At 37.4% G+C, this 25,719-nt stretch overlaps 1 protein-coding gene across 1 annotated transcript in view; it reads right to left on the reverse strand.

Annotated features, from left to right (window-relative positions):
- Nucleotides 1-1,760: 1,760 nt before the first annotated feature.
- SYAP1 (synapse associated protein 1) overlaps nucleotides 1,761-25,719 on the reverse strand; it is a 33,902-nt gene continuing 9,943 nt past the window's right edge. The window contains exons 3-9 of the mRNA XM_043995165.1: nucleotides 25,619-25,685; nucleotides 24,402-24,475; nucleotides 14,206-14,345; nucleotides 8,319-8,467; nucleotides 6,187-6,245; nucleotides 5,625-5,772; nucleotides 1,761-2,329 (exon numbers count right to left, since the gene is read on the reverse strand). Coding sequence (XP_043851100.1) covers nucleotides 2,202-2,329; nucleotides 5,625-5,772; nucleotides 6,187-6,245; nucleotides 8,319-8,467; nucleotides 14,206-14,345; nucleotides 24,402-24,475; nucleotides 25,619-25,685 — 765 coding nt within the window. The 3' untranslated portion in view covers nucleotides 1,761-2,201. The remainder of the gene's footprint in view (nucleotides 2,330-5,624; nucleotides 5,773-6,186; nucleotides 6,246-8,318; nucleotides 8,468-14,205; nucleotides 14,346-24,401; nucleotides 24,476-25,618; nucleotides 25,686-25,719) is intronic.

Here is a 25,719-nt window from a genome sequence, read left to right on the forward strand (position 1 = left end):
AATCTCTATCTGAATCACAGGAGGCAACTAGAAAAAAAGTGGGAAAAATGTTTCATGCCGCTGAAAAATAGCTAACCCCTTATTTCCATAAGTATGCTGCTACCCTTAAAACCTATTGACTTAGAATTGTGCAAAAAACAAAATTTACTGATTTAACAATTGATTATCTGTTCCTTTCTTTTTGAAATCTACAATTCTTTCTATATTATACTTGATGGACAAAGGTGCAGAGAAGCTATTGATAAAGACTAGAAGCAACAATATGACTTTTCCAAGTGAGAAAGAGACCACCAAAAAACCAAATAAGAAAAGCAGTGAAGCCTGAAGCTATTTGGGGACAGGGATATGAACAAATAGTCCCTATATCCACAACAGCTCTAACAAAGATGTTAAAAGTTTCAGTTGTCCAGCAAATTTACTTATCTACAAATGTTCATTTCCTGACAAGGCTAGAAAAATGAGGTACAGATGCACTGATAGACTGTTCTTTAAATTCATTTCTGATTTTTAATATTTATAAAGATTTTTACAGGACAATTCATAACCAAGTTATGTTTTTGAATTCAATAACCAACCATATCACACATAAAATATTTATTAAAATTGTGGCATGGTGGTTCTATTGCTATTTTAGGTCTCTTTCTTTTTCTCTTCAATCCAAGCTCACTGGCTCATTTTACCACCACCACCCCCTCACCCCCCAAATCCCTGTATCTTTGTTTTCTACATTGGAAACCAAACAGCTCTATCAATAGGCAGACATTTCTTACCTTTCTTTGCTTCTGTATTTACTACCCATCACCACCCCAAAGTCTCGCATCAATAAAAGGTCTTCAGGAAATTCCCTTTCTCTGAACCTTTGTGCCTTCAAAGGAATCCCATCATAGACTAAAAAGGTCTTGAAAACAGCATCAGTTGTTCCATGTGATTCATGCATACCTTTAGAAAATTTAGACCCAGAGGGGTTAGGTTTGGTCTTGACTGGTAATTTACAGCTTATCAGCACAGAGGCATCAGGATGACACACTAAGAATTTCTTTGAAAATACGGATGTGTTAAGGGACAAATGTCTGCCAGACCTGAGTTGTCTATGGAGCACTTCTCTTCTTATTAAAAAACTGTTACCTATTAGCACCACCCTCATCTTAGGAAATAAAGGCCTGCAATGAAATATAAAGGCTTCAGAACATACCAAATGTTCTGGCAGTTGTCTGTTACAGAAAATTAGAACTGTCCCTTTAAAAAATGTCTGCACTAGCTCTATTTAGCAGGATGCAGCTAGCAATGGTTAAGATTCTAGTATGTATCTATCAAATACATTTTATACATACAAAACTCTTTAATTAATATGCATGAAGCTAAAGTATTTATACATGTCAGCTCTGCTTAAACAAGAAAAAATAAACATAAATTTAAATATCTGAGTATCATTAATACAAAAAGGCTTGAAAGTCCACAAGATCTGAAATGATAGTGGCACTTTAACTTTAAAAAAAAATCATTTAAATTATGTGTCGTTAAAAAAAAGTGAACCTGTCCTCATTTAAAAAAAAAGAAGCCCATACTATAATAATGTTTTTCTAATTACAAACTACAAACAATGCCAGGGTTGAGCTATTAAAAATCAACATGAAGTAAAGTTTTTGGCTTCTAGGTAGGTTTTCTGAAAGTACTTACCAAAAGAAGCTACTCCCATACAGTAATTCTGAAATGTTTCCTCTAAGTTCTTTGGCATGATTTGGTCATTCAGGAGATAATAATTAAAGAGAATTAAGTATTTTAATGCATATGTACAGAGAACTTTCAGTGATAAAAGTACAAATATGAAGAAATTTTATAAAACTCTGCATAAAGAATAAATTAATGACGTCCCACTTTCAACCTCAGAGGATGTATTCAAAAATCTTACTTCATTTTCTGCTATATTTACATCAATATAGCCTATAAATGGGACTCCTAAAGTTATATATTCAAACAAGCCATTGTTATGTGAAACATACGTTTGTGATTGATTATTAGGAATAAACTACATTCAATTTTAGACGAAGAAATAATGCTGGTTGTTTCCCTATATATACACTGATCTTGAATATGCTGTTATATACTCTTGTTTCTCCATATTTGGGGGAGTCCAGATTGCTAATAGAATTCCATGTCAGTGTGTGGAACATTTAAAGATTATATTGTATTCCAAAAATTAGTTAATTTCCTTCTTGAAGCATTTCTTCAATTTCCTTATCCCAGTTTTCATCCCGCTTCTCTGATTCTGTCACCACTTCATATTCCTGAAGTTCCTGCTGTAGTTCTTTTTCCCAATCTGCAGATTCTTCTGTCAGAAACAAAATTAAGATCAAAGCATAGAAACAGAGAATTTTCAAATAAAGAAATACAAGCAGTCAATAGCCATATTTTTAAAAAAAGTTTCATATCACTAATAGTAAGAAAAATACATTAAAACAAATCTAAACTTCTACTTCATACTCATCATATTGGTAAAGACGACAAAAAGAAAACCAGAAATGGTTAGTGTGATTATGTGAGGACATGCACACCTTTTTTTTGGTAGTAAAGAACTGGAAACAAAATAAGTGCCATCTACCGAGTAATGCCTAATTACAGTACACAAGTCTGGAAGGGAAACTTGTCAAAGACCTCAGAGATCTGACCAAAGTAGCAAAGACTGATAATGAAGCACTCTCCCCATATACTGACAAAGAAGAGCTAGACTAGAGGTAGAAAAATGAGGCAACCATCCTTAGACGTGACCAATGAATTGATTTGTTTCCCTTAACACTCTGTGTGTGTGTGTGTGTGTGTGTGTGTGTGTGTGTGTGTGTGTGTGTGTGTGTGTGTATAAAAATTTGTTTTAAGGGTAGGCAGCTACTTAAAGATATTTTACAAAAGAACATTAATAGGGGCAGCTAGGTGGCGCAGTGGATAGAGCACCAGCCCTGGAGGCAGGAGGACCTGAGTTCAAATTTGACCTCAGACACTTAACACTTACTAGCTGTGTGACCCTGGGCAAATGACTTAACCCCAATTGCCTCATGAACACACACACACACACACACACACACACACACACACACACACACAGAACATTAATAGATAATTTTTAAAAGGCATAGAAGAAAACAAAAAGTAAAATTGAAACAAATACAGCAATTTTATTATTACCTGGTTAAATTATATATACAGATTTCTTATTGAATCCGTTTTCTTGTTCTTTGTGTGTTGATGAAATTTGTATATTGACAAACTCAGAATTAAAAGAAAAATAATATCCTATTGGAAATAACGCTGAATCAACCAGTAATTATTCATGCTCAGCTTTATATCTATGACCATTAAAAAAAAACAAACCCAAATTGTTCTCAGGAGACATCTATTATACTTTCCCACTTCATTACTATGGATATGTGTCAGGACAGATTAATTTTATTATTAAAATGTTTTTGTGAGCCTAACACTAAATAAAACAAGTATTTTTATATAAATAGTAAAAAAAAGATTGCACATTAAACTGCAAATCTCTTATGTGCAGCTTGTTTTCCTTTTAAAGAATAAATTCAATGCATAACCTTTTTTTTTTTTTTAAGTGAGGCAACTGGGGTTAAGTGACTGCCCAGGGTCACACAGCCAGTAAGCCTTAAGTCTCCGAGGCCAGATTTGAACTCAGGCACTCCTAACTCTAGGGCTGGTGCTCTATCCACTGAGCCACCTAGCTGCCCCTGCATAACTTCCAAAGTTGTCCTGCTTGAGTCTTTCTAGCTTTCCGAGCATTAAAAAAAAAAATGCTTTTATTACACTTTTTTGGGCTATCCCATCCCTAGCTCCCTCTCTTAGTCAACCCAGCTTCCAAATGAAAACAAAACCAAATAAATCCCTTATAACAAATATCCACATAGAAGACACAGGTGAAACCACAGAGGAGAAACACTAAGGAAATATGTATGCAGAGAGGAAAAAAATATAAAAACTTATAACCACATTTAAGGTTATAACATATCAAAATACAGAATCAAAATGTGTGCGGGGAGGAGTGCACATGCTGGGGCATGCTAAATTCATAAACAGACTTTTTACACTGCGCTTGGCTAATTTAGTTTAGTTTTTTTTAAAAGCGGATATAAAAAATAACGGAGGTTAATTAAATAGGACTCATGCTTCAAAACAATTAACTTCCTGAAACCCTGTAAGTGAGATGAAAGGGTTTGGATTCTCTAAGATCAATACTGACAATGGTAAAATATGCTGTATTTCAGTGGTAGGAGATATGAATTTTTATGTTCTTTTCATATGCCTCAATATTTTATTATTAATCACTATATTTTCCTTAAGTATGAAAAATAGAAAAATTTGTGGAACAAACTTTTTTGGAGAAAAAATGCAACTCTTTTACAAATTATTGTTTTAAGAGAATGGAATTTAGATCTCAAATGTCAACCAAACTGTGCTTTTAAAAACAATTATTTAGCTCCCTAAATAGAAATCTATGTATTTATTTATTTATTCCACAGCAATGGGGGTTAAGTGACTTGCTCAGGGTCACACAGCTAGTAAGTGCCAAAAGTCTGAGGCCAAATTTGAACTCAGGTCCTCCTGAATCCAGGATCAGTGCTCTATCCACTGTGCCACCTAGCTGCCTCCCCACAATCAATGCTTATTGGGCACCAACTATGTGCCAGGCACCATGAACACAAAGACAAAAACAAAACTATCTGTGCCCTCCTGGAAAAAAAAAAACCCAACAGTAGCACATGTGAGCAAATGCAACAGATACACAAAATACAAACAAAGTAATATTTTTGTGGGATTGGGAGGCCAGGCCTCACAAAGAGGCAGGGATACCATAAGGGGTTGAGGTGAGGAGGGACATCCGTTTTTTCGAACACCACCTCCTCCTGGTGTGGCAACAAATAAGCCTCTCTCTTCTCTTCTGTACTTTTTGAGGTAAAGAGAACTTTGCCATTTCCTGACTCAATGCTTTACCTATATTCCATGGCTAGGTTAAAAGGCACCAATAAGCTTTGTGTATAGTTTTTTTTTTTAGGTTATACATGTGCAATCATGTTGAACGTTTCTACACTAGTCACATTTGAAAGAACAGAACAAGAGGAAAAACTCAAACAAATACAATGAAAACAGTATGCTTCAATCTGCATTCAGATTCCATAGTTCTTTTTCTGGATGTGGAGAGCATTTTCCAACATGTGTCTTTATGTTTGTTTGGGGTTTTTTTTGCGGGGCAATGGGGGTTAAGTGACTTGCCCGAGGTCACACAGCTAGTAAGTGTCAAGTGTCTGAGACCAGATTTGAACTCAGGTCCTCCTGAATCCAGGGCTAGTGCTTTATCCACTGCGCCACCTAGCTGCCCCTCCGGATTGCTTCTTTCAGTAAGATGTAAGCTCCTGGACGGTACACACTGTCTTTCTTTTTGCTTCTATTCATACTCCCAGCACTTAGTGTAGTGTCTGGCACATACTAAGAACTTGATAAATGCTGTATCTACCTACCTTTTTACAATCCACCTTATAGCTCATGATGCAAAATCAGGCATTAATGTTATTTTTTAATCTTTCAAATGGTTATACAACTCATTTTAAAAAACTAATTCTTCTTACCTTCTAATACAGTTATTTCCTCTTCCTTTTTGTCAAGTACTAACTGTTCCATTTCCTTTCTCAGATCTTCCTGATTAAAGTTACAAGCATCAAAGGCATCACTAACAAATTCAGATACACCAGGGCTAGTTGATATCTCTTCCTCATCCTGAAATTCAATTGAGTTTTTATAAATTTTTCTGAAATTAACTGTAAACATTCTATGATTTTATTTAGTCAGTTAGCGATATATTTATTCTATTTTTTTCACCATTTGTTGCAAAGGAAAATGCTCATATTCTTTTTTCCTAGCACAAACCTTATCATTCTCACCCTTTGAACACTAAACATTTACACACACACACACACACACACACATTAAATCTAGAATTAGCAATAGCAGTAAACTGTCCTTTGCCTCAACTGCAATGTCTCTGATTACTCAAGCACTAAATTCCTCCACTTTTAACAGAGATATATGACCCAACATCATAACTACTTTTAAACAGTATTTGAGTTAAGTAGACAAGTTTATTTCAATTCCATACTTCAACTCCTAAGTACAATATAAAAATCACATTACCTCTTGAGGTTTAAGTTGAGGTTTAATTGCAACAGGTGGTGTTTTAGGTCGTACTGCTTCTATGAAGTGAGAATAAAAAAAGACAATAATTGCTGGATTAATTTTAAGTAATTCTAACTATAATTTCCACAAATGGATTGCTGCATCATAAAATTCTGTAACTTTACATTATTAGTGTAATTTTCTATTATTACATTTATCTGCCACTCAAAGAATGAATTGCTACTTAATAAGGCTAGGTTTCAGATGAACTCTTTTCCCTCTAGATAAATATAAGCTATTATTTTATTTCTCAAAATATAGTTATAAAGATTTTTAAGGCTGTTCAATCCTACTGTTCTTTATGTCCAAAGTCAAGTCAAATCCACAACGAAGAAAGACAAAAACAACGTCCCCATTCTCAAAGAGTTCCGGTTCCAATGGGGGAGAGAGTCCATAATTAACTAGGTACATATAAGATATAGAAAGAATAAAAAGAAGATAGCATGAGAAAGAAGGTACTAGCAGCTGGAAGGGCCGGGAACAACCTCCTGCAGAAGGTGGGATATGAGCTGAGCCTTAGAAGTACACCAGGGAAGCTAAGAGTCAGATGTGAGGCAGGACAGTGCTTCAGGTATGTGGGATAGGTGGCACAAAGGCAGAGAGAAAGAAGATGGAAGTGCAGTAAGCAAGATAAAAAAAAGCCAGATTTGCTAGATTACAGTATGCATAAGGAGGAGTCGATTAAGATGAATGGAAAGGGAGAAAATGAGCAGGTTATGAAGAGTTTTAAATACCAAACGGGAGTTTATTTTTGATCCTGAAGCTAACAGGGAGTCACTGGAGTTTCTGAAGGGGTAATGAAGGAGTGTGGACTGGTTTGGACCAATTAAAAGGCTACTGCAATATTCCTGGGGAGAGAGGGAGTGAGGGTGGTGGCTGTGTGAAGAGAGAAAGCATCATATTTATTCATCTATCTATCTATCTATCTATCTATCTATCTATCTATCTATCTATCTATCTGTCTGTCTGTCTGTCTGTCTGTCTGTCTGTCTGTCTGTCTGTCTGTCTGTCTGTCCATCTATTCATTCATTCATTTTTCAGGCAATGAGGGTTAAGTGACTTGCTCAGGGTCACACAGCTAGCAAGCGTCATGTGTCTGAGGCCAGATTTGAACTCAGGTCCTCCTGAATCCAGAGCTGGTGATTTACCCACTGAGCCACCTAGCTGCCCAAGAAAGTAACATACAATATGGCAAAGGATTGGATCAATGGAAGGACTGAGGTGAGGTTCAGGGGGAAAGACAAACTCTTGTGCTTGAGACACCCATTGGACATCCATTTCAAGATGTCCAAAAAGCAGATGAAAACATGAAATGCTGGTTCAGGAGAAAGATGAGGGGTTGGGTCTAGAGATCTGGGCACCATCTACATAGAAATGATAACAGATTCCATGGCATCTGATGAGATCCCCAAGAAAATAATCAATTCAATGTCCATAGTAAAACATAAACTTCAAAAGCTAATATGCAACTTAAAAAGGTATGACTGTAGTATAAATAAAATATCCATCACACAATAAGTACATACACACACACATCTCACTTGTTCATGAGGTCACTGTTCTGAACAATAACTGAGTAGTGTCATAATATGAAAGATTACATTGTTTAATTTCATCGTACCTAGAACAAATAAAATTGAAATTGAATCAAAACTAAATTTGTGTTAAAGAATAGACATCTATCTATATTTGGCAATATCCATAGCAAACTTGAAAAAAAAATTTGCTGTGGAAGTTAGGTATAAAGAAAAGGAGATAGTCATTGTGGAGGAGAGAAGGTATTCAAAAAGGGGAAGAATTAACATAAAGCAAATGGTGAGAGAACAGGAAGAAAAATGTAGGAAAAGGAAAGGAGGACTGGGGAAATAATGGAGCAGCTATGACCTAGAAGTGAAGAAACTGGGAAACTAAAGAAAAAAAATCCTAGAAATAAAAATTGCTTCTAGAAAACTTTTAAAAACACCCAACTTAAAAAAAAAACACCCAACTTAACATCTGATCTATATCAAGCTAACAGGTTAGAAGTCTCAAAGACTTGTGTAAGAAAATATAAAAAATTATTTTTACAGAGGGAAGTGCTCTTTTTTTACCTGTCAGCTGTGAATCGCCTTCTCTGCCACTGTTCTTCTCTTCCTTTCCCACGGCTTGCTGCTGGGCTGCCAGTGCAGTCAGCTGTGCAGACTGTTTAATCAGGGAGACACGATAAAAATAATTCCTCCAGAACACTTCTTCTTTTACACTGAAGACAAATATGAAAAGACATCCTTTTCATTTTTTGGAATTAAAAAAAGTAACAAATAGCAAAAGATGAACAGTGTCAGCAAATAAAAAGCAATCTCTTAATGTTAGCACCAGAACCACTCCCAAATTACAGCTGGACATTATCTTAGAAAACATAGGGGAGGGGCAGCTAGGTGGTGCAGTGGATAAAGCACCAGCCCTCAATTCAAATCCAGCCTCAGGCACTTGACAAGTACTAGCTGTGTGACCCTGGGCAAGTCACTTAACCCTCACAGCCTCACAAAAAATAAAGAAAAAGAGAAAAAAGAGAAAAAGAAAAGAAAATATAGGAGAGGGGCAGCTAGGTGGTGCAGTAGATAAAGCACCAGCCCTGGATTCAGGAGGATCTCAGTTCAAATCCAGCCTCAGGCACTTGACAAGTACTAGCTGTGTGACCCTGGGCAAGTCACTTAACCCTCAGTGCCCCACAAAAAAAGAAAGAAAAAGAAAAGGTTATGAGATCTTAATAATAATCTGAGCTCCACCTTTTAAGTCCTTGTACCACGAAAACTGTAAGCTCCTTGAGGGCAGGGCTGTCTTTGTTATTTGTATCCAGTGCTTAACACTGTGCCTGGGACACAGCAGGTGTTTACTGAATTGCATGAAGATACCAGAATTCAATAATTCAATAAATTCAGGTGTGTGTATCTATCTATCTATCTATCTATCTATCTATCTATCTATCTATCTATCTATCTATCTATCTATCTATCTATCCACTTGTAATTCACATAGTTCCACTATAGTAAGTTGAACATTCCAGGAATTCAATGTGTATTGGATATTTTTTTATTTACATCAAGTTTGCACAGAAACATTCAGCACTGAATCCCTACTGCCAAAGGACCATAGTTTACAAAGGGATGATGAGATAGGAATAAAGGGGATATTGTCCCGATTCTGTCATTGTTTTTGAGATCTTGAGAAATCAACTTTAGCCTTAAAAACAAAACATCATTTCCTATCTATAAAATGAGTTTAGTGATCATTTACTCATTTCCTCTTAAAAAAATTATTGTGAAAATTAACACAATAGGACAATCTGCTCACCTTGAAAGCAATGTAATTACCTACTTGTAGATATCATTACATTACAAAATGCAGTTATTCTCCAACTTATACAATAAGTTTGTTTCCAAGTCCAATTTTTGAAACTAGAAAAACAATCTCAAATAAATCAACAAACAAGCATTTAACTTCCTACTCTGTATCAGGTGCCTCAAGCAACAGGCTGAGGGTCAAAGCTGGACCTATGCCCAGTCAAACATCAAGACCCACTGGCAAGGGTGAGGTCTCTTTTTCTCATCCTCCTTCCAGATATTAGCCCTCACTGAACCTGGCTTTCCTCGGAGGACACCACACCCCCCATTCATCCTCATTAGTCCTGGCTAAACCTTTCACAGCTCAGGACACAATGGTATTCCTTTTTATTCCCACTGCCACTTTCAGACTTTCTCTTTTCCACTATAAAGTTCTTTTGAAGCCACAGCATGACTATGGTATATTGGCTCGTAGGTAATTTCCCCTCTTTTCTCTGGGACTATCTGGCTCACTGTCTTCCTCTCCTCTCCAACTTGTGACCTTTTACCAGGGCACTTCAACATTCATACTGATTTTCCCTTCCACTTCCTCAGTTTTCTTAAATCCTATAACCTGCTCCTTGACTCCACCTCAGCCATACAACGAGATGCTCATGCAGTCCATCTTTCCATTACCCACAAGTGCTCCGCTTTCTTAATGAGCAACTATGACACACACACCTGGCTATAATCACCCAGCATCACATCTCTCCTAGGCCTCCCCTCTCCTAAACCTATTCTTGGTCTTCAATGAGGACAACCCCTTCATGCTTCAGTGCTTTCTCAGGGTAGTAGTTCTACTCTGACTTCTCTCTTCACTTGACCCTGAAGTTGGCCATTTCAACTCTACACTGACCTCTGCTCTAAAATCCCCCATCCTCTTGCCAAATCTCTACCCTAGATTACTATCATGTCTTTTCTACCTCTACTCCTGAGTTATCTAAACAGAGCTGAAGGAAATCCTACAACTAACTGTACAGTGCTGAGTACATTAGAAATTCCTCTTAGCCAGCTTCAACTGGGCCTTTGGTACCCTAAACCTCTTTTCTCCTCAAGCATCTCATGTCTCTTCCTCCACAGTGTTCCTTAGCTGAGGATATCACTTCTTACTTTTTGGAAAGTACCAAGGCTATTCAAAGGCTATTCAATAAGAATTCCCTTTTCTCCTGTTCTCATTTCAAAAACCAGACAGCATCACCTACTCTCCTCCCTCCCTCCCCCCCAGGTCTCTGACAATTAAGTAAGCCCTACTCCTTAGCAAGGACAACTTCTCCTCCTGTACTTTTCCCATTCCCTCACATATTTTCTGAAGACTACAACTTCAATCATCTCCCCTCTCCCTAAACTTCAACTCTTCCCTATCTACTAATTCCTTACCTACTTCCTTCAAACATGCACAACTCTCCCCCACCCTTAACAAAACCTTTAATAGATTCTGTAATCCTTGTTATCGTCCTGTATCTCAGCCAAACTACTAGAAAAAGCTATCTTCATTTCTTGCAGCTATTCTGACTTCTTTCTACTTCATCACTCAACTGCTATCTTTAAAGTTACCCATGATCTCTCTTAATTGCCCGATCAAATGTTCTTTTCTCAATCCCCATCCTTCTCAATGTATCTGCTGTATTTGATACTGCTGACCACCTTGATCCTCCAGGATACTCTCTTCCCTGAATTTCATGACAATATTCTTTTTCCTGTTTCTTATCTTACCCAACTGATGGTTCCTTCTCCATCTCCTTTGCTGGCTTATCATTCAAGTCAGACACTGTAAGTGTGGGTGTTCAGCAAGGTTCTGTACTAGGCTTTCTCTAGGTTACCTCATCAGTTTCCAAGAGTTTAACTATCATCTCTATGCAGACAACTCACAAATGGATACATTCTGCCTTAGTCGTGTTCCTGAGTTTCAGTACCCCAATATTAATTGTCTACGGACATTTCAAACAGGATATCCCAGAGACATCTTGAATTTAACTCATTATCTTTTCCTCCATACCTTTCCCTGCTCCAAACTTCACTATTTTTGTCTAAAGCACCAAAATCCATCCAGTCTCTCAGCTTCATAACCTCCGTATTAATCCTGGACTCCGCACATCCCCATCTAACATATCCAAAGCAGTAGCCAAATTTTGCTGTTTCTGTCTCCACAATATCTTTCACATCTGATCCCTTACCTCTTCTCATATAGTGACCATATTAGTTCAGCCCTTCATTACCTCCACCCTAGACTATTCCAACAGTCTAATTGGGCTTCCTGACTCAGTCCATCCAACAAACTACTACCACAGTAATTCCCCTTCAGTGCAGATCTGACCATGTCACTGCTCTATCCAGTAAACTCCAATGGCTCCCTACTGCTTCTTTCCAGATTCACTGGACACTATTCTCCTCCTGCACTCTGCAATGTAATCAAACTGGCATCCTCACTGTCACTTATGTTACACACCCCATCTTCTATCTCTGAATCTTTGCACTTGCTGTTCCCCATACCTGGAATGGGCTCTGTCCTCACCTCACTTTCTTCAAGATGAAGTTCAACACCATCCTCTTCTTGCCCAAACTGTATTTGTCTACTTTTTCTATGTATTCCGTTTATGCTTACTATAGGTACTTACTGAATCCCTCATTTTAATGTAAGTTCCCCATGAAAATGAATTATTTTTTTGCCTTGTATATGTATCCCCAGCACTTAGCACAGTGCCTGGCATATGGTAGGCATATGATGTCTGACTGATAAAAAGTTAAATGATGTCTACCCACAAGAATTTTTCTTTTTTTCAGGGAAGACATCTACACATCAAGGTAAGTATGTGAGGTGGAAGTGCTTGGGGATAGGGGATTTTGTGCAAAGGCACAGAGACAGCAGAGGAAATGTCATGTGTGAAGGTTAGATTGGCTGGACTAAAGAGTGCATGAATGAGAGTCATAAACCTGGAAAGGTTAAGTTGGAGCTAGATGGTGAAGGGCTTTAAATGCCAAACAGAACAGTTTATAATTGATCTTAAAAGTTTCATAGTACATGCTATACATCTGTGACAAGAGGCAAAATATTAACTGTGAATGCAATTTTATATTGCATTAGTAGAAATACAATGTCTGTGTAACTCATAAATGTTTATTCCACAATTATTTGATAATTATGGCTGAAGAAGTGTGATAAACACTGGGCCAAAAATGAAACCCTTCACAATCTAGCTCCCATTTGCCTTCCTAGCCTCATTTTTTGTTACTCCCTTTCACATAATGTCAGTTCTAGCCAAACTGGGCAATGTGATGTTCCTCAGGCCCCAGCTTCTTAAACTGTGGGTCACAACCAATCCCTTATGGGGTATGGTAATCAAATGTAGGGGTTATGAAAAATTTGGCAACAGTAAAAGGTTATGTATACCTATTATATATGCCTATATACCTGGGGTTACATAAAAATTTCTTGGGCAAAAAGAGGTTGTGAGTGGAAAAAATTTAAGAAGCCCTGCCCCATGTGTATAACTTTTATCAAATTGCCTGCCTTCTCAATGAGGGGGCAGGGGAGCATTTGGAATTCAAAATTGTAAAAAAAATACCCCAAGGTTAAAATTGTTTTCATATGTAATTGTGGGAAAATAAAATATTAAAATGTTAAAAATAAAAAATATTCAAACACGCCTTTGCACCTGTGCCCCCCCTCCCCCAACGTGGAATATACTCCTCATTCCTCAACTCCAGCTCCTTTCAAAACATTCTGGGGCTATTTCAAAACAAAGCTCTTCCTGATCAACACAGCTGATATGTTCCTTTCCTTTTTTGGGGGGTGGGGCAGGCAATGAGGGTTAAGTGACTTGCCCAGGGTCACACAGTTGGTAAGTGTCAAGTGTCTGAGGTCACATTTGAACTCAGGTCCTCTTGAATCAGGGCTGGTGCTTCATCCACTGTGCCACCTAGCTGCCCCCACTCCTTTCCTTCTGAAACCACTCTTTATATACTTTGTTGTATTCCTTCCCATTAGAATCTAAACTTCTTTTAAAGCTTATCTTTGTATCTCCTATACCTAGCACAGTGCCTTCTATGGACAATTTAGATGTGGTCCCTGCCTGCATGGAGTTTCCAGTCACTGAGAGGTAATGACTTCTGCCATACTCTGTGTTTCCCAGACGACTTCTAGAATATTTCCTTCAGTTCTGGGCACCATATTTTAAGAGGGATACTAGCAAACAAGAACATCTCCGGGGAATAAACTCGAAAAACTTGATAACCACCATGTATGAGGCACATTTTATAATTCAATTCAATAAACACTATTAGGTACCAATTACAATGCACTGCAAAGCAATGAGAAACTAGGAGTGGTTTGCTTGAATACCTGATAAAAAAGGGGAAACAGTCTCACTTCTGCCATTAAGTAGTGACAGAATTCCAAACTATCTCCATAGGTCTCTGTTTTCTTATTTATAAAATGAAGACCTTGAACTAGGTAATCCCTAAAGGTCACCGTAGCACAAAAATTCGGATTGTCACATTCAAATGAATACATAAGTGCTCATTTGGCAATTCAAGGCAGTATTAAATAATAAGAGTCATTCGAGTATAATTTAAAAAACAGACAAGTTATGATGTTTAAGTAAGTACATATGCTGCTTACTGTTTAGGAACAAGGTCAAATCTCATTCTGTTCAGCAGTTCATCTTCTTGAAGCATTACCATAGCAACAGGATACATTTGATCAAAGTCAAAATTAAACTGAACACCTACTGGAGGATCTCGAAGGAAGTTTCTTTTGTCCTTTAATTAATAGAAAGACAATATGAAAGATAAAATTAATATAAAACAATATTTGACTAACACAAATATTTAATTTAGCCAGAATCTCAGCCTTTGCTTAAGCTAACTGTACAAAGGAAAAATTGACATAAAAAGCACCTAATCCTGTTAGAAAATTAATTCTTTTTTTTTTTTGAGAGGCAATGGGGGTTAAGTGACTTGCCCAGAGTCACACAGCTACTAAGTGTTAAGTGTCTGAGGCTGGCTTTGAACTTGGGTCCTCCAGAATCCAGGGCCGGTGCTTTATCCACTGAGCTACCTAGCTGCCCCTGAAAATTAATTCTTAATAAATGGGGGAAGCCTTCTTATGTTTTGTCAAATCTTTTCATGTTTCACAACTTATACAATATAAATGATTATTGTACCATCATTTAGTTTAAGAATGTTTCAAAAACAGTTCTATTGTATAAATGTTTAAGATGAAGCTACTTGCCTCAGTTTAGTTATACAAAGTCTTAGGACTGTTTTTTTGTTTTGTTTTTTGCTTTTTTTGTGCAGGGCAATGAGGGTTAAGTAACTTTCCCAGGGTCACACAGCTAGTAAGTGTCAAGCGTCTGAGGCTGGATTTGAACTCAGGTCCTCCTAAATCCAGGGCCGGTGTCTTATTCACTGCACCACCTAGCTGCCCCACTTAGGGCTGTTTTAAACAATTAAGCTATTAATGTTTCAAACTGCACTAAGACTTGTCAGGTACCTTATAGGAAAAAATGCAATGGATTTTCTCCTTAATAGTCTTCTTTCCCTCTTTTAAATTATTTGTGCACAGTAAAAAGCAGCCTAGGAGTGACATGGACAATCTTATACCATCTTACATTTATCATCACTGAACTCATCTACTATGAATCAGTCATACCAAAAAACCATGCAAACACTAACAATTTTATGAGAATTCTTTTTCATTTTTGTTGAAATTTGCTAAGCTATCTTGTGTAATTATATTTTTATGAAAAGATAGTTGATACTATATGTGTGTGTGTGTGTATTTATTTACAGCGCAATAAGGGTTAAGTGTCTTGCGCAGGGTCACACAGCTAGTTAAGTGTCAAGCGTCTCAGGCTGGATTTGAACTCAGGTCTTCCTGAATCCAGGGCTGGTGCTTTATCCACTGTACCACCTAGCTGCCCACCCCCAAAATACATATTAAGAGAACTCTACTCCCCAAATTAATAAAAGGGAATATAACCTTTAAAAAATGAAACATCAAATTCAACATACTTAAAATAAGGACTTATCAATGTCACCCTTTAGAAGCAAAGCCATTAAATGTGAACCTGTAAATTCTGTTAAATTCATGTTCATTTCAATTTCAACAAGCTTCAGTTTTGTGGGTTTTTTTTGTTTTTGTTTTTTGGGTGGGGGGGCAATGAGAGTTAAGTGACTTGCCCAGGGTCAGACAGCTAGTAAGTGTCAAGTGTCTGAGGCCAGATTTGAACTCAGGTCCTCCTGAATCCAGGGTATTTAATGCTTTATCCACTGCTCCACCTAGCTACCCCCTAAGCTTCAGTTTTGCAGAAGTTTAGTTAATGCAGAATCTAAGTTTCAATTTGGTTATAGCTATATCAAAGATCAGCCCTAACTGGGCAATCAGCATTGCACAGAAACTCTTTGGAGGAAGCTGGTGGAACAGCAGATAAACTGCTGAGTCTGGAGCTAGGAAGCCTGAGTTCAAATTCAGCCCCAGAAACTTACTAGCTATCTGACTGAGGGAAGTCCCATCACCTTGGTTTACAAGTTTCCTCAACTGTAAAATGGAGATAATAGCATCTAACTCTCAGAGCCGTTGAGAGGATCAAACTAGCTATTTGTAAAAAGTACCTAGAATGGTGCCTGACACATAGTAGGTGCTACATAAATGCTAAGTCCCTCCCTTTTATCTCCTATCCACTCTCTATTACATCTCCTAAAAAAGTTTGTTCTAACCTTCTCTGCAATGCCCCAACACCACCCTAATGCCCATCTCTGCATGCTGCAACAGGACTAGCCTCTTCCTTTACCAAGAAAGCTGAGACCATCTATCACAAGCTCTCTTATCAAGTCTTTCACACTTCAAAGCCTGTCTTCACCTTATCTCCTAGCCTGTTGTCTTAGAGTATAAGGTTTCCCTTCTATTTTATCAGCACTATCCCCCCTCTATCAGAGTCCTTATTCCCATCCCCTCCCATCTCTTTCTGGAGATTTCTCCATTGGGCATTCTTTTCTCCTGGAAGACTATTATATACTCCATCCTTCTGTTCTACTTATAAAAATGCTTAGGTCTTCACACTGCTTAGATATCATTCCCTTGGAATGCCCATCAATAGGGGAATGGCTAAACAAACTGTGGTATATGAATGTAATGGAATACTATTGTGCTGTGTAACAATTGGAGTGCCGCCACCTGCTGGAGAGTTACTGGAAGAAAGCTCCACCATGAGGAGAAGGCAAGCCACGTGGTCAGTTCCTTGGTGTCAGGAAGTGAGGTTACTCATGGGTACAGTCTATCAAAGCTACCAGCCAATCAACTTGAGGAGCCTCCCATTTCTGGGAGGAGAACACGAAGTAGGAAGCAGATGCTGGTAAAAGGGTTCTTCCTCTTTGGGTTCAAGACATTGGCTTAGTGGCAGGACTTCACGTGGGAGGTTAGGTAGGCTAGGATTTCCATGCTATAAGAAATCTGTTCTCAATTTTTCTCTCTCTTTACTATCTTATATCTTTTAATAAAACCTTAAAAGCCTAAACTCTTGGTGAATTTATCAGTGATTTTAGCCAGTTTCCCCCCAAAACTGGGGGTGGGACACATTAGAACCCACACTTAGATTTTTTTTTTTTTGGTGAGGCAGTTGGGGTTAAATGACTTGCCCAGAGTCACACAGCTAGTAAGTGTTAAGTGTCTGAGGCCAGATTTGAACTCAGGTTCTCCTGAATCCAGGGCCGGTGCTCTAACCACTGCGCCACCTAGTTGCCCCAACATTTAGATTTTTAAACAACACAGCTTTAAGAAACGATGAGCAGGAGGAGTTCAGAGAAACCTGGAAGGATTCATATGAATTGATGCTGACTGAGAGGAGCAGAACCAGGAGAACATTGTACACAGTAACAGCAACATTGTGTAATGAATGATGAGGATAGACTTGGCTCTTCTCAGCAGTGCAATGATCCAAAACAGTTTCAATGAACTTGTGTGTAACGATTGGAATGACGGCACCTGCTGGATACTTACTGTAGAAGAGTTCTGCCCATGAAGCGAAGGTCTTTGAGGGCAAGACCAGGAGTCTTTTCTTTGGGAGGAAGTGACGCGGACTAGTGGGAGGAGGAAGGAAGAGACTGGCGCTGACTCTGGGGCTCTTTTCCTCTGGACTCTGGCGGAGAAGGGAGCTAGAAATGTGCTCTCCCTTTAATAGATAGGAATCTAGGCCTTTCTCTCTCTCTTTACCAAATTCTTATTCTCCTTAATAAATGCTTAAAAGTCTAACTCTTGCTAAAGCTTATAATTTATTGGCAACCACTCATTGGATATTTTAGACAGACTAGCTAGAATTTTAGCCCTTAACAGATGGCTGACCACGAAGAGGAAAGCTGAACCTCACTTCTGATCTTCCGGTTGGGTAAGAAATTTCCCCCACCCTTTAAACTGCTAAGTACTGGCGCACTGGCTGTGTTTTCCCTTTAAATTTTTTCGAATGGACCTTTTAAACTCCCTAATTACCCTATTTTTGATTTTAGTCTGTTTAACCAGACAAATGGGAGATAAGATCATGTTAATGCTTTGTTTTTGTGGATTTTCTATTTTTCTTTTTATTTTTGTTAAAAGAGCCAGCAACTTACTCACACAAGGAAATATCTCTCCCTCTCCCAACCATGCTTTTTCAGAGAAACCTGAAGAGATTCCTGCAGCTTTTCCCAGTTCCAACACTAATTGTTGCTCTAATTTTGCATGCCTAGAGGCAATGACCCACCCTCTTGAAGCTTTTAATCCCCTAGCACTTGGAGGCAAAGTGGGGGAAGAGGAATCCAGGCCTGAGTTCAAAATCAAGTCTGATTCAAATTGCTCTGGTCCCTCCCCTCCTCTCCAGACCCCACCCTCTACTCCTCCTATGGCCAAGCCCATTGCTTCCCCTGCCTGGGAAGTCCAGAGATCTGATGCGCATGCTCAACTTTTTCTACCTGCATTTGCAGCTTCAGGCTCAGCCCTTCCCCGGCCTGGCTGTGCTTTTGAGACAATCTTAGAAAACTCTTTAAATTCCAGATATGCTCGTTTTGTTCATAATTTTGCTAACCTGCTTTTGTCTTTAATTAGTAATCTTATAAAGCATTTGTATGGTGAAAAGACTGACAGACAATATAGAGGGGTTAAAGAAGAAAAACTTAAGCTGAATAAGAATGACAATCAACATAGTTCAAGACTCTGCCTCTTTTGCCATGGAAGGGTATATATTTTACAGAAATGTAGAAGTAAGCAGCAAGGTATTGATATGAGTATTGGGGATTTTAGATATCGGAATCAAAGGTGTTCTGAATTCACTCAGAGTATTAATATCAGTTCAGAGGTTACATAGGATTTCTATGCTATTACATATACATTTTGAAATTAATGGTATGGGTTTATTTTCATAGAGATTTTCATGCTTTTGAGATTGTGTTTTATATTTAGTTTTTAAAACAAGGAGAATATTTGTAAAAGCTTTTTATAGTCATGTGATCAAGTTTATATTTTATAATACTCTTATTAATATTAAGTTCACATTCATTTAGACTTCCTTAGTTTGGATTTCACTGTCTTTTATTGTTCCACGTGTATTTTCTTCTATTCATTCATCTATCTAATTTTGAAACATGGTTTTGATTTCATAATACAATGTTAATTCTAGGAGTATTGTGCTCCCATATTCTGAGTTGTTTGTTTTTGTTATTTTTTCTCAACTGATTATTTGATCAAACTCTTTAAAGCATTTCCCTGGCAAATTGTTTGCCATGGCAAGTGTAAATTGATTCTAGAAGTATTATTTTTGATAAGCATATTCCAAAAAAAAAGAGAGGAACATTTGTAAAAGTTTTCTATTTTCAAAAAAAAAAAAAGTTCTTTGAGATTCTGTTGTGCTTTAACTTGTATTTAAGTATGTTCTGATTTTTCACAAAAGTAATTGTATACTAAGTAAAAAAAGGGTATTATTTGAAATTGTTGCATAATTATATATTATATTTTGAGTCAAGATGTATTCACATTTTTTGCAATCATTTATTATCCTCAATTTTAAATCCATATGAGACTTGGATTATGGGAACTTATCATTTAAGACATTAATTGCCTTTATTCTGAGTTATCAGATGCCAGTTGGCCAAGATGCCATCCAATCACAAGAGGAATACATGCAAGAGCAGACACTGAACTGTCACATGAGGGGAGACATGCATGAAGTCAAGGTATGGCCGAGGGAACGGCTTTTGACAAATGTTGAGGTTGGATTCTCTTGGTTTAATATTTTATTCTCTTTTTCCCCACAATATTGTACAGATGGCTGGAAGTATTCATCCCACCCATCTCACTTCTACACCTGGCTTCTATGCTCCCTCCTATATGCCTGATGCCATGGACATCTCAATCCCATGCATCTGATTAAGTCTGACTCAGTTTCTTCCAATATGTTCGGTGGCATGGACATATATTCCATCCACCTATTTTAAGCCTGGCATACTGTATGGGCAGTACATATTGCTCAAGTGTGGGAATGCTCATATCCCATCATTTCTCTGTTCTTTTATGGTAACCCCCATAATTATCTCAGGTGTCATGATAAATACAGTGTTGAATTTGGCCTTGACACCTGTTACCAATTATATTAGATTTTTAAATTTCTCATAATGGCATGAGGATAATTAGGCAGATGATGCAAAAAATGATGAAACAAAGATAAAAATTATTTTAAAAAATTAATATCACAGCAATTGTCTTCTCAATTACCCTCCATAAGGGGGGGACTATAGTAATATTATAATTTTAAAGAATGGTTCAATTTTTGTTTTATTATATGTTTCATGTGTAACAACTAAGATTCTGAATTCCCTTAGACATGTTTTTGAAAACTTTCATTGTTTGATTTGATTATTGACAAAGCTATTTTAAAGTTGTGTTAAGCTCAATTTTGTAGGAAATTTCCTGGCTGATTACCAGCATCCACACATCAACCCCTGAAAAGACTTCCATTCCACGACTACACCTAGAGGACATCTGAGAAAAGACTTTCAGAGACTTTAAATGAACAGTTTTGATTTGTTGTTTTTTTTCTCTTTCTGTTATAATATACACCATCTGTAACATGTATTCTCTGCAGAGGCCCTCCCTTTGCAAGACTAATGTCAAAGCGTCGGTTCATGAGGACAAAAAAAAAAATCGCCCCTCTGGACAAAACTTTCCTCTCTTCCTTTTCTATATTGTTGTTCACATATTATTAGTTAGCAATAGTTATTATATTGTTTTTACTGTTCCATCAAGGAAACATTTTGTTTCTTGAGGAACAACAGGGGGGACTGTAACGATTGGAATGACGGCACCTGCTGGATACTTACTGTAGAAGAGTTCTGCCCATGAAGCGAAGGTCTTTGAGGGCAAGACCAGGAGTCTTTTCTTTGGGAGGAAGTGACGCGGACTAGTGGGAGGAGGAAGGAAGAGACTGGCGCTGACTCTGGGGCTCTTTTCCTCTGGACTCTGGCGGAGAAGGGAGCTAGAAATGTGCTCTCCCTTTAATAGATAGGAATCTAGGCCTTTCTCTCTCTCTTTACCAAATTCTTATTCTCCTTAATAAATGCTTAAAAGTCTAACTCTTGCTAAAGCTTATAATTTATTGGCAACCACTCATTGGATATTTTAGACAGACTAGCTAGAATTTTAGCCCTTAACATGTGATAGAAAATATTCTCAACATCCAGAGAAAAGAACTGTCAATTATGAATGCAGATTGAATCATACTGCTTCTACTTTTGGACTGGATTTTTTTGTTTAAGGTTTTTCCTTTGTGCTCTGATTGTTCTTTCCCAAGATGACTAATGTAGAAATATGTTTGATATGACTATACATATACAACCTATATCAGACTGCTTTCTGTCTTGGGGAGGAGGGAGGGAATGGAGTGGGGGAGAAAAGAAAAATTTGGAACTAAAAATCCAGTGTAAACAAATGTTGAAAACTATCCTTATATGTAATATGTAACTGGAAAATAATAAAAGAAAATAAAAGAAATCATTCCCTTGGAGAATCTGAAAGCAATCTGGGGGAAATTAGACTTCAAATGACATCTCACATCACATACCACAATAAGTTCCAAATGGCTACATGACAGATATAAAATGTCATATCATAAACAAATTATAAGAGTAGAGAAGGCAATACTATTTTTCAAAATTACGGACAGGGAAAGAGTTCTTGATCAAACGAGGGATAGAGAGGATCACAGCATGTAAAATAGAGAATTTTAATTATATAAAACTGAAAAACTTTTGAATGAACAAGATTGATGAAGTCAAAATAAGAAGAGAGAGATAGTTAATGCAAATGATCAGATGCTTAAAACTTTTTTGTTTCTCCTCAAACCTTCCATAGTTCCCTCCCTCCCCATCCTCTTGGCTGAGAACCTTGCCTCATATTTACAGGGGAAAAAAAAATGAGGCCATTACTACTACTACTACTACTACTACTCTCCTATCACTCCTATCTATACCTTCTGCCACTATTTACTCCTTCACCCTTGTCTGACAAAAGAAGCTGGCCTTACTCCTCCCATTTCTTTCAACAGAATGCCTCCTGTCATCCTCTCTCACTTATTTTCAATCTCTCCCAGTCTACTGGTTCATTCTCACTTCCTATTAACATATGCTCACCTCCCTCAGCCTAAAAAACTCTCACTTGTTCCTACTATCCCTGCTATTGTCTCTACTACCTTTTGTGCGTACACTCCTTGAAAAAGCCATTTACAGTAAGTGCTTCCACTTTCTCGTCTCTCTCTTCTGAGCTTATCATTTTACCCAAACTGCTCTTCCCCACTTTTCTGGGAGTTCTTCCCTAATGTATAGGACCTCTGACTCACCAGCCTAACTCAATGCCTTCATTTCCCCTCAAAAGTAGGCAGTCATCTAAGGCTTTGCTCTAGGCTCTCCTCTTTTTCTCCACCTGAATATCTAAAGTCTTCATCCTTTCCCTAAAATCAGTCCCTTCTCCAAACTTCCCAATCATTAAGTACCACAATCCTCCCACTTATCTGGATTTGTACATTTGCAATTCTCTTTGTCTCTTCCCTTTCCTTCACCTCTTGTACCCAATCAGCGGTCCTGTTGATTCTACCTGGAAGACATTTCTTTTCTGTTACAAATATGGCCAACCCCGAAGTCCAGGCTAACACTATCTCATCTGCATTATCATATTACCATCTTAACTGGGTTCCCAGTGTCTTGTTTCTCATTAAGACAAAGTGGTCAAAAGAATCTTCCTAAAGAAGGCCACTGGTGTGATGTTGTTACTCCCCTTTTCGAAAACCTTTAATGATTCCCAGTCATCTCCAGGATAAAATAAAATTTCCTTAATCTGCGCTTGTGGCCCTCTACAACCTGGCTCCAACTTCCCTTTCTAGTATTTTGCCACTGAAGTTTGTTTTTTTTTTTTTTTGGTGAGGCAATTGGGGTTAAGTGACTTGCCCAGGGTCACACAGCTAGTAAGTGTTAAGTGTCTGAGGCCGGATTTGAACTCTGGTACTCCTGAATCCAGGGCCAGTGCTCTATCCACTGCGCCACCTAGCTGCCCCTGCTCCATTTTAAAAATGGAAATGTTCAAATCAATCAAAAACCTAATGGGTAAACAGTAGTAAAAATTAAATTGTAAAATCAAGATGTAGTTTTACACTTGAGTTATGATACTTGCTTTATATTATACTGCATCTTGAAAGATAAGGAATTCATTTAGAACTGGAGAAAAGTTTGTATCACTGAAGTTTTGTTACACTTTCTCATGTTACAGCTATATTTTGCCATCTTATACCTCTCTCCCCCTTGGATCCATTTTCTTTTAATACAATGGTGGTGTTGGTGTGGGGGGGTATATCAGGGAACTAGACTTGTGGTTTCATTGGTATAGAAAACTGGAGGTGAAGAAACTTTCCTCTATTAATGCATATTTGCACCTGCCTTTCAAATGATAGTTTTAAGAATTACTTGACTGATGAGCAGGCAGACTTCAGAAAAACCTGTACATGAACTGATACTGACTGAGTGAAGTGAGCAGAACCAAAGAGAACACTATACACAGTAATAGCAACACCGTATGATGATCAACTGTGATAGACTTAGCTCTTCTTAACAATATAATGATCCAAGACAATTCCAAAAGATTCATGGTAAAAAATGTTCTCCACATTTGGAAAAAGAATTATGGAGTCTAGATGCAGACTGAAGCATACTATCTTCACTTTATTTGTTGTTGTTTTTTTTTCCTTTTCGGTGGTTTTTCCTTTTTATTCTGATTCTTCTTTCACAACATGACTAACGTGGAAATATGTTTAACGTGATTGTACATATACAATCTATATCATATTTCTTGTTCTCATGGGGGAGAGGGAGGGAAGGGAAGGAGGGAGAAAAATCGGAACTCAAAATCTTAGAAAAACAAATGTTGAAGACTATCTTTACATGTATTTAGGGAAAAACATAAAATATTAAGTAAAAAAATAACTTGAGCCACTGATGGGTGAAGTAACCAGTCCAGGGATTATAGCCAGGTCAACTCCTAAGTGTCTGATGGAAGATGCCTGGACCTTCCTGACTACACAGCCAATATTTCCAACAACTATCCACTATACTGATGTCTCTCATTTCTTCAAATAATACCTAGGAGAAATCTTATATAACTTAAAAGTTGGAAGAAATTATTGTCTACACTTTGGATACCACAGAATGCTTAGTCAATACATGGAGAGAAAAAAGTTTGTTGAATTAGAACTGTATATGATCATACTTGTGGTAGGTGATCACTCATGTTTTTTTCAACAAGAAACTTACTGCAGATAAGGCCAATATTTGTTGCTGAATTGTTTCTTCTTCATTACTGTCAACCCATGGAGGCACTGCTGCTTCTACAAGGTAGAAAAAATGGTCATGAAGAGAAGTAAATTATATTGATTTAAAAAATAAAGAATTAAGAAAACGTCAATACACCCAGTAAAACATCAACCTATTACTGTTTTCTAATTGTAAACAACTTTAAATTTCATTAAATCCACTGTATGTGAATCTGAAGAGGACATACTACACTTGACTTACAGGAAAGAGCAGTGAAGATGCTGAAAGAGCAAGGACTGTGAGGAGTTTTGAGAAATGTGAACTAAACAAAGAAATAGCCAATGAGAAAAAACTGAACTGAGCAAAAAAAAATTAAAGATGCTTCTTTGGTTACATCTTTCCCTGGAATGTGTTTGTCAGCAGAACACCAGGCATTTTACTTGGACTACATGAGTACCAGAGCTCCCAGCTACCTGTGAGGCATACAGAGGGATCCCCAAAACACCCAATTTATGAATCATCCATCTTCCCCAATATGTACCCTTTAGAAGATGAGCTTTTCCTGCAAAATACAATGGTAGAGGGGCAGCTAGGTGGTGCAGTGGATAGAGCCCTGGATTCAGGAGTACCTGAGTTCAAATCTAGCCTTAGACACTTAACACTTACTGACTGTGTGACCCTGGGCAAGTCACTTAATCCCAAGTGCCTCACAAAAAAACCCAAAACAAAACACAATGGTAGATATCTTCATTCAGGACATCCAAGAAGAGGTAGAATTCAATCTATTTCAGTCTCATTGCAGCTAAAAATATGCCATTAGTGGCAACTGGTCAAAATATTAACTATAGGGTTGTTGTTCTAAAGTTTGCTATTGATAAATTGGCTATATTTTATACTGTCTTTCCTTGGTGCAAAAAATAAACTAGTTTTGATTTAGCACCACCAAGTGGTAAAATTCCATTGTCACTTTATAAAGGAATATAAGAATGTAAACTATATTTACTGTAGTATGGGGTTATAAAGGGACATTATCATCTAGCCAAAATAAAGCTATTTCTAGGCAGGAATGTGCCTTAAACTTTTGTTATTCAAATTATATATGCTGAGAGGCAAAAGAAAACTAGAATAAGTAACTTTTAAATAATCGTTCTTACCCAGAAAATGAGTTTTTAAAATAGAAAAATTAATATTCTATTAAGTAATATATAATATCATACCTGACTTTTTTGTTTGTTGCTCTTGCACAAATTTTTTTTGTTCCTTCTGAAAATCTCCTATAATGGTCTGTAAAAAAATTTAAAAGCATGTTATCTTTAAA

The sequence above is a fragment of the Dromiciops gliroides genome, chromosome 3, assembly GCF_019393635.1.
Source record: "Dromiciops gliroides isolate mDroGli1 chromosome 3, mDroGli1.pri, whole genome shotgun sequence".
Lineage (NCBI taxonomy): Eukaryota > Metazoa > Chordata > Mammalia > Microbiotheria > Microbiotheriidae > Dromiciops > Dromiciops gliroides.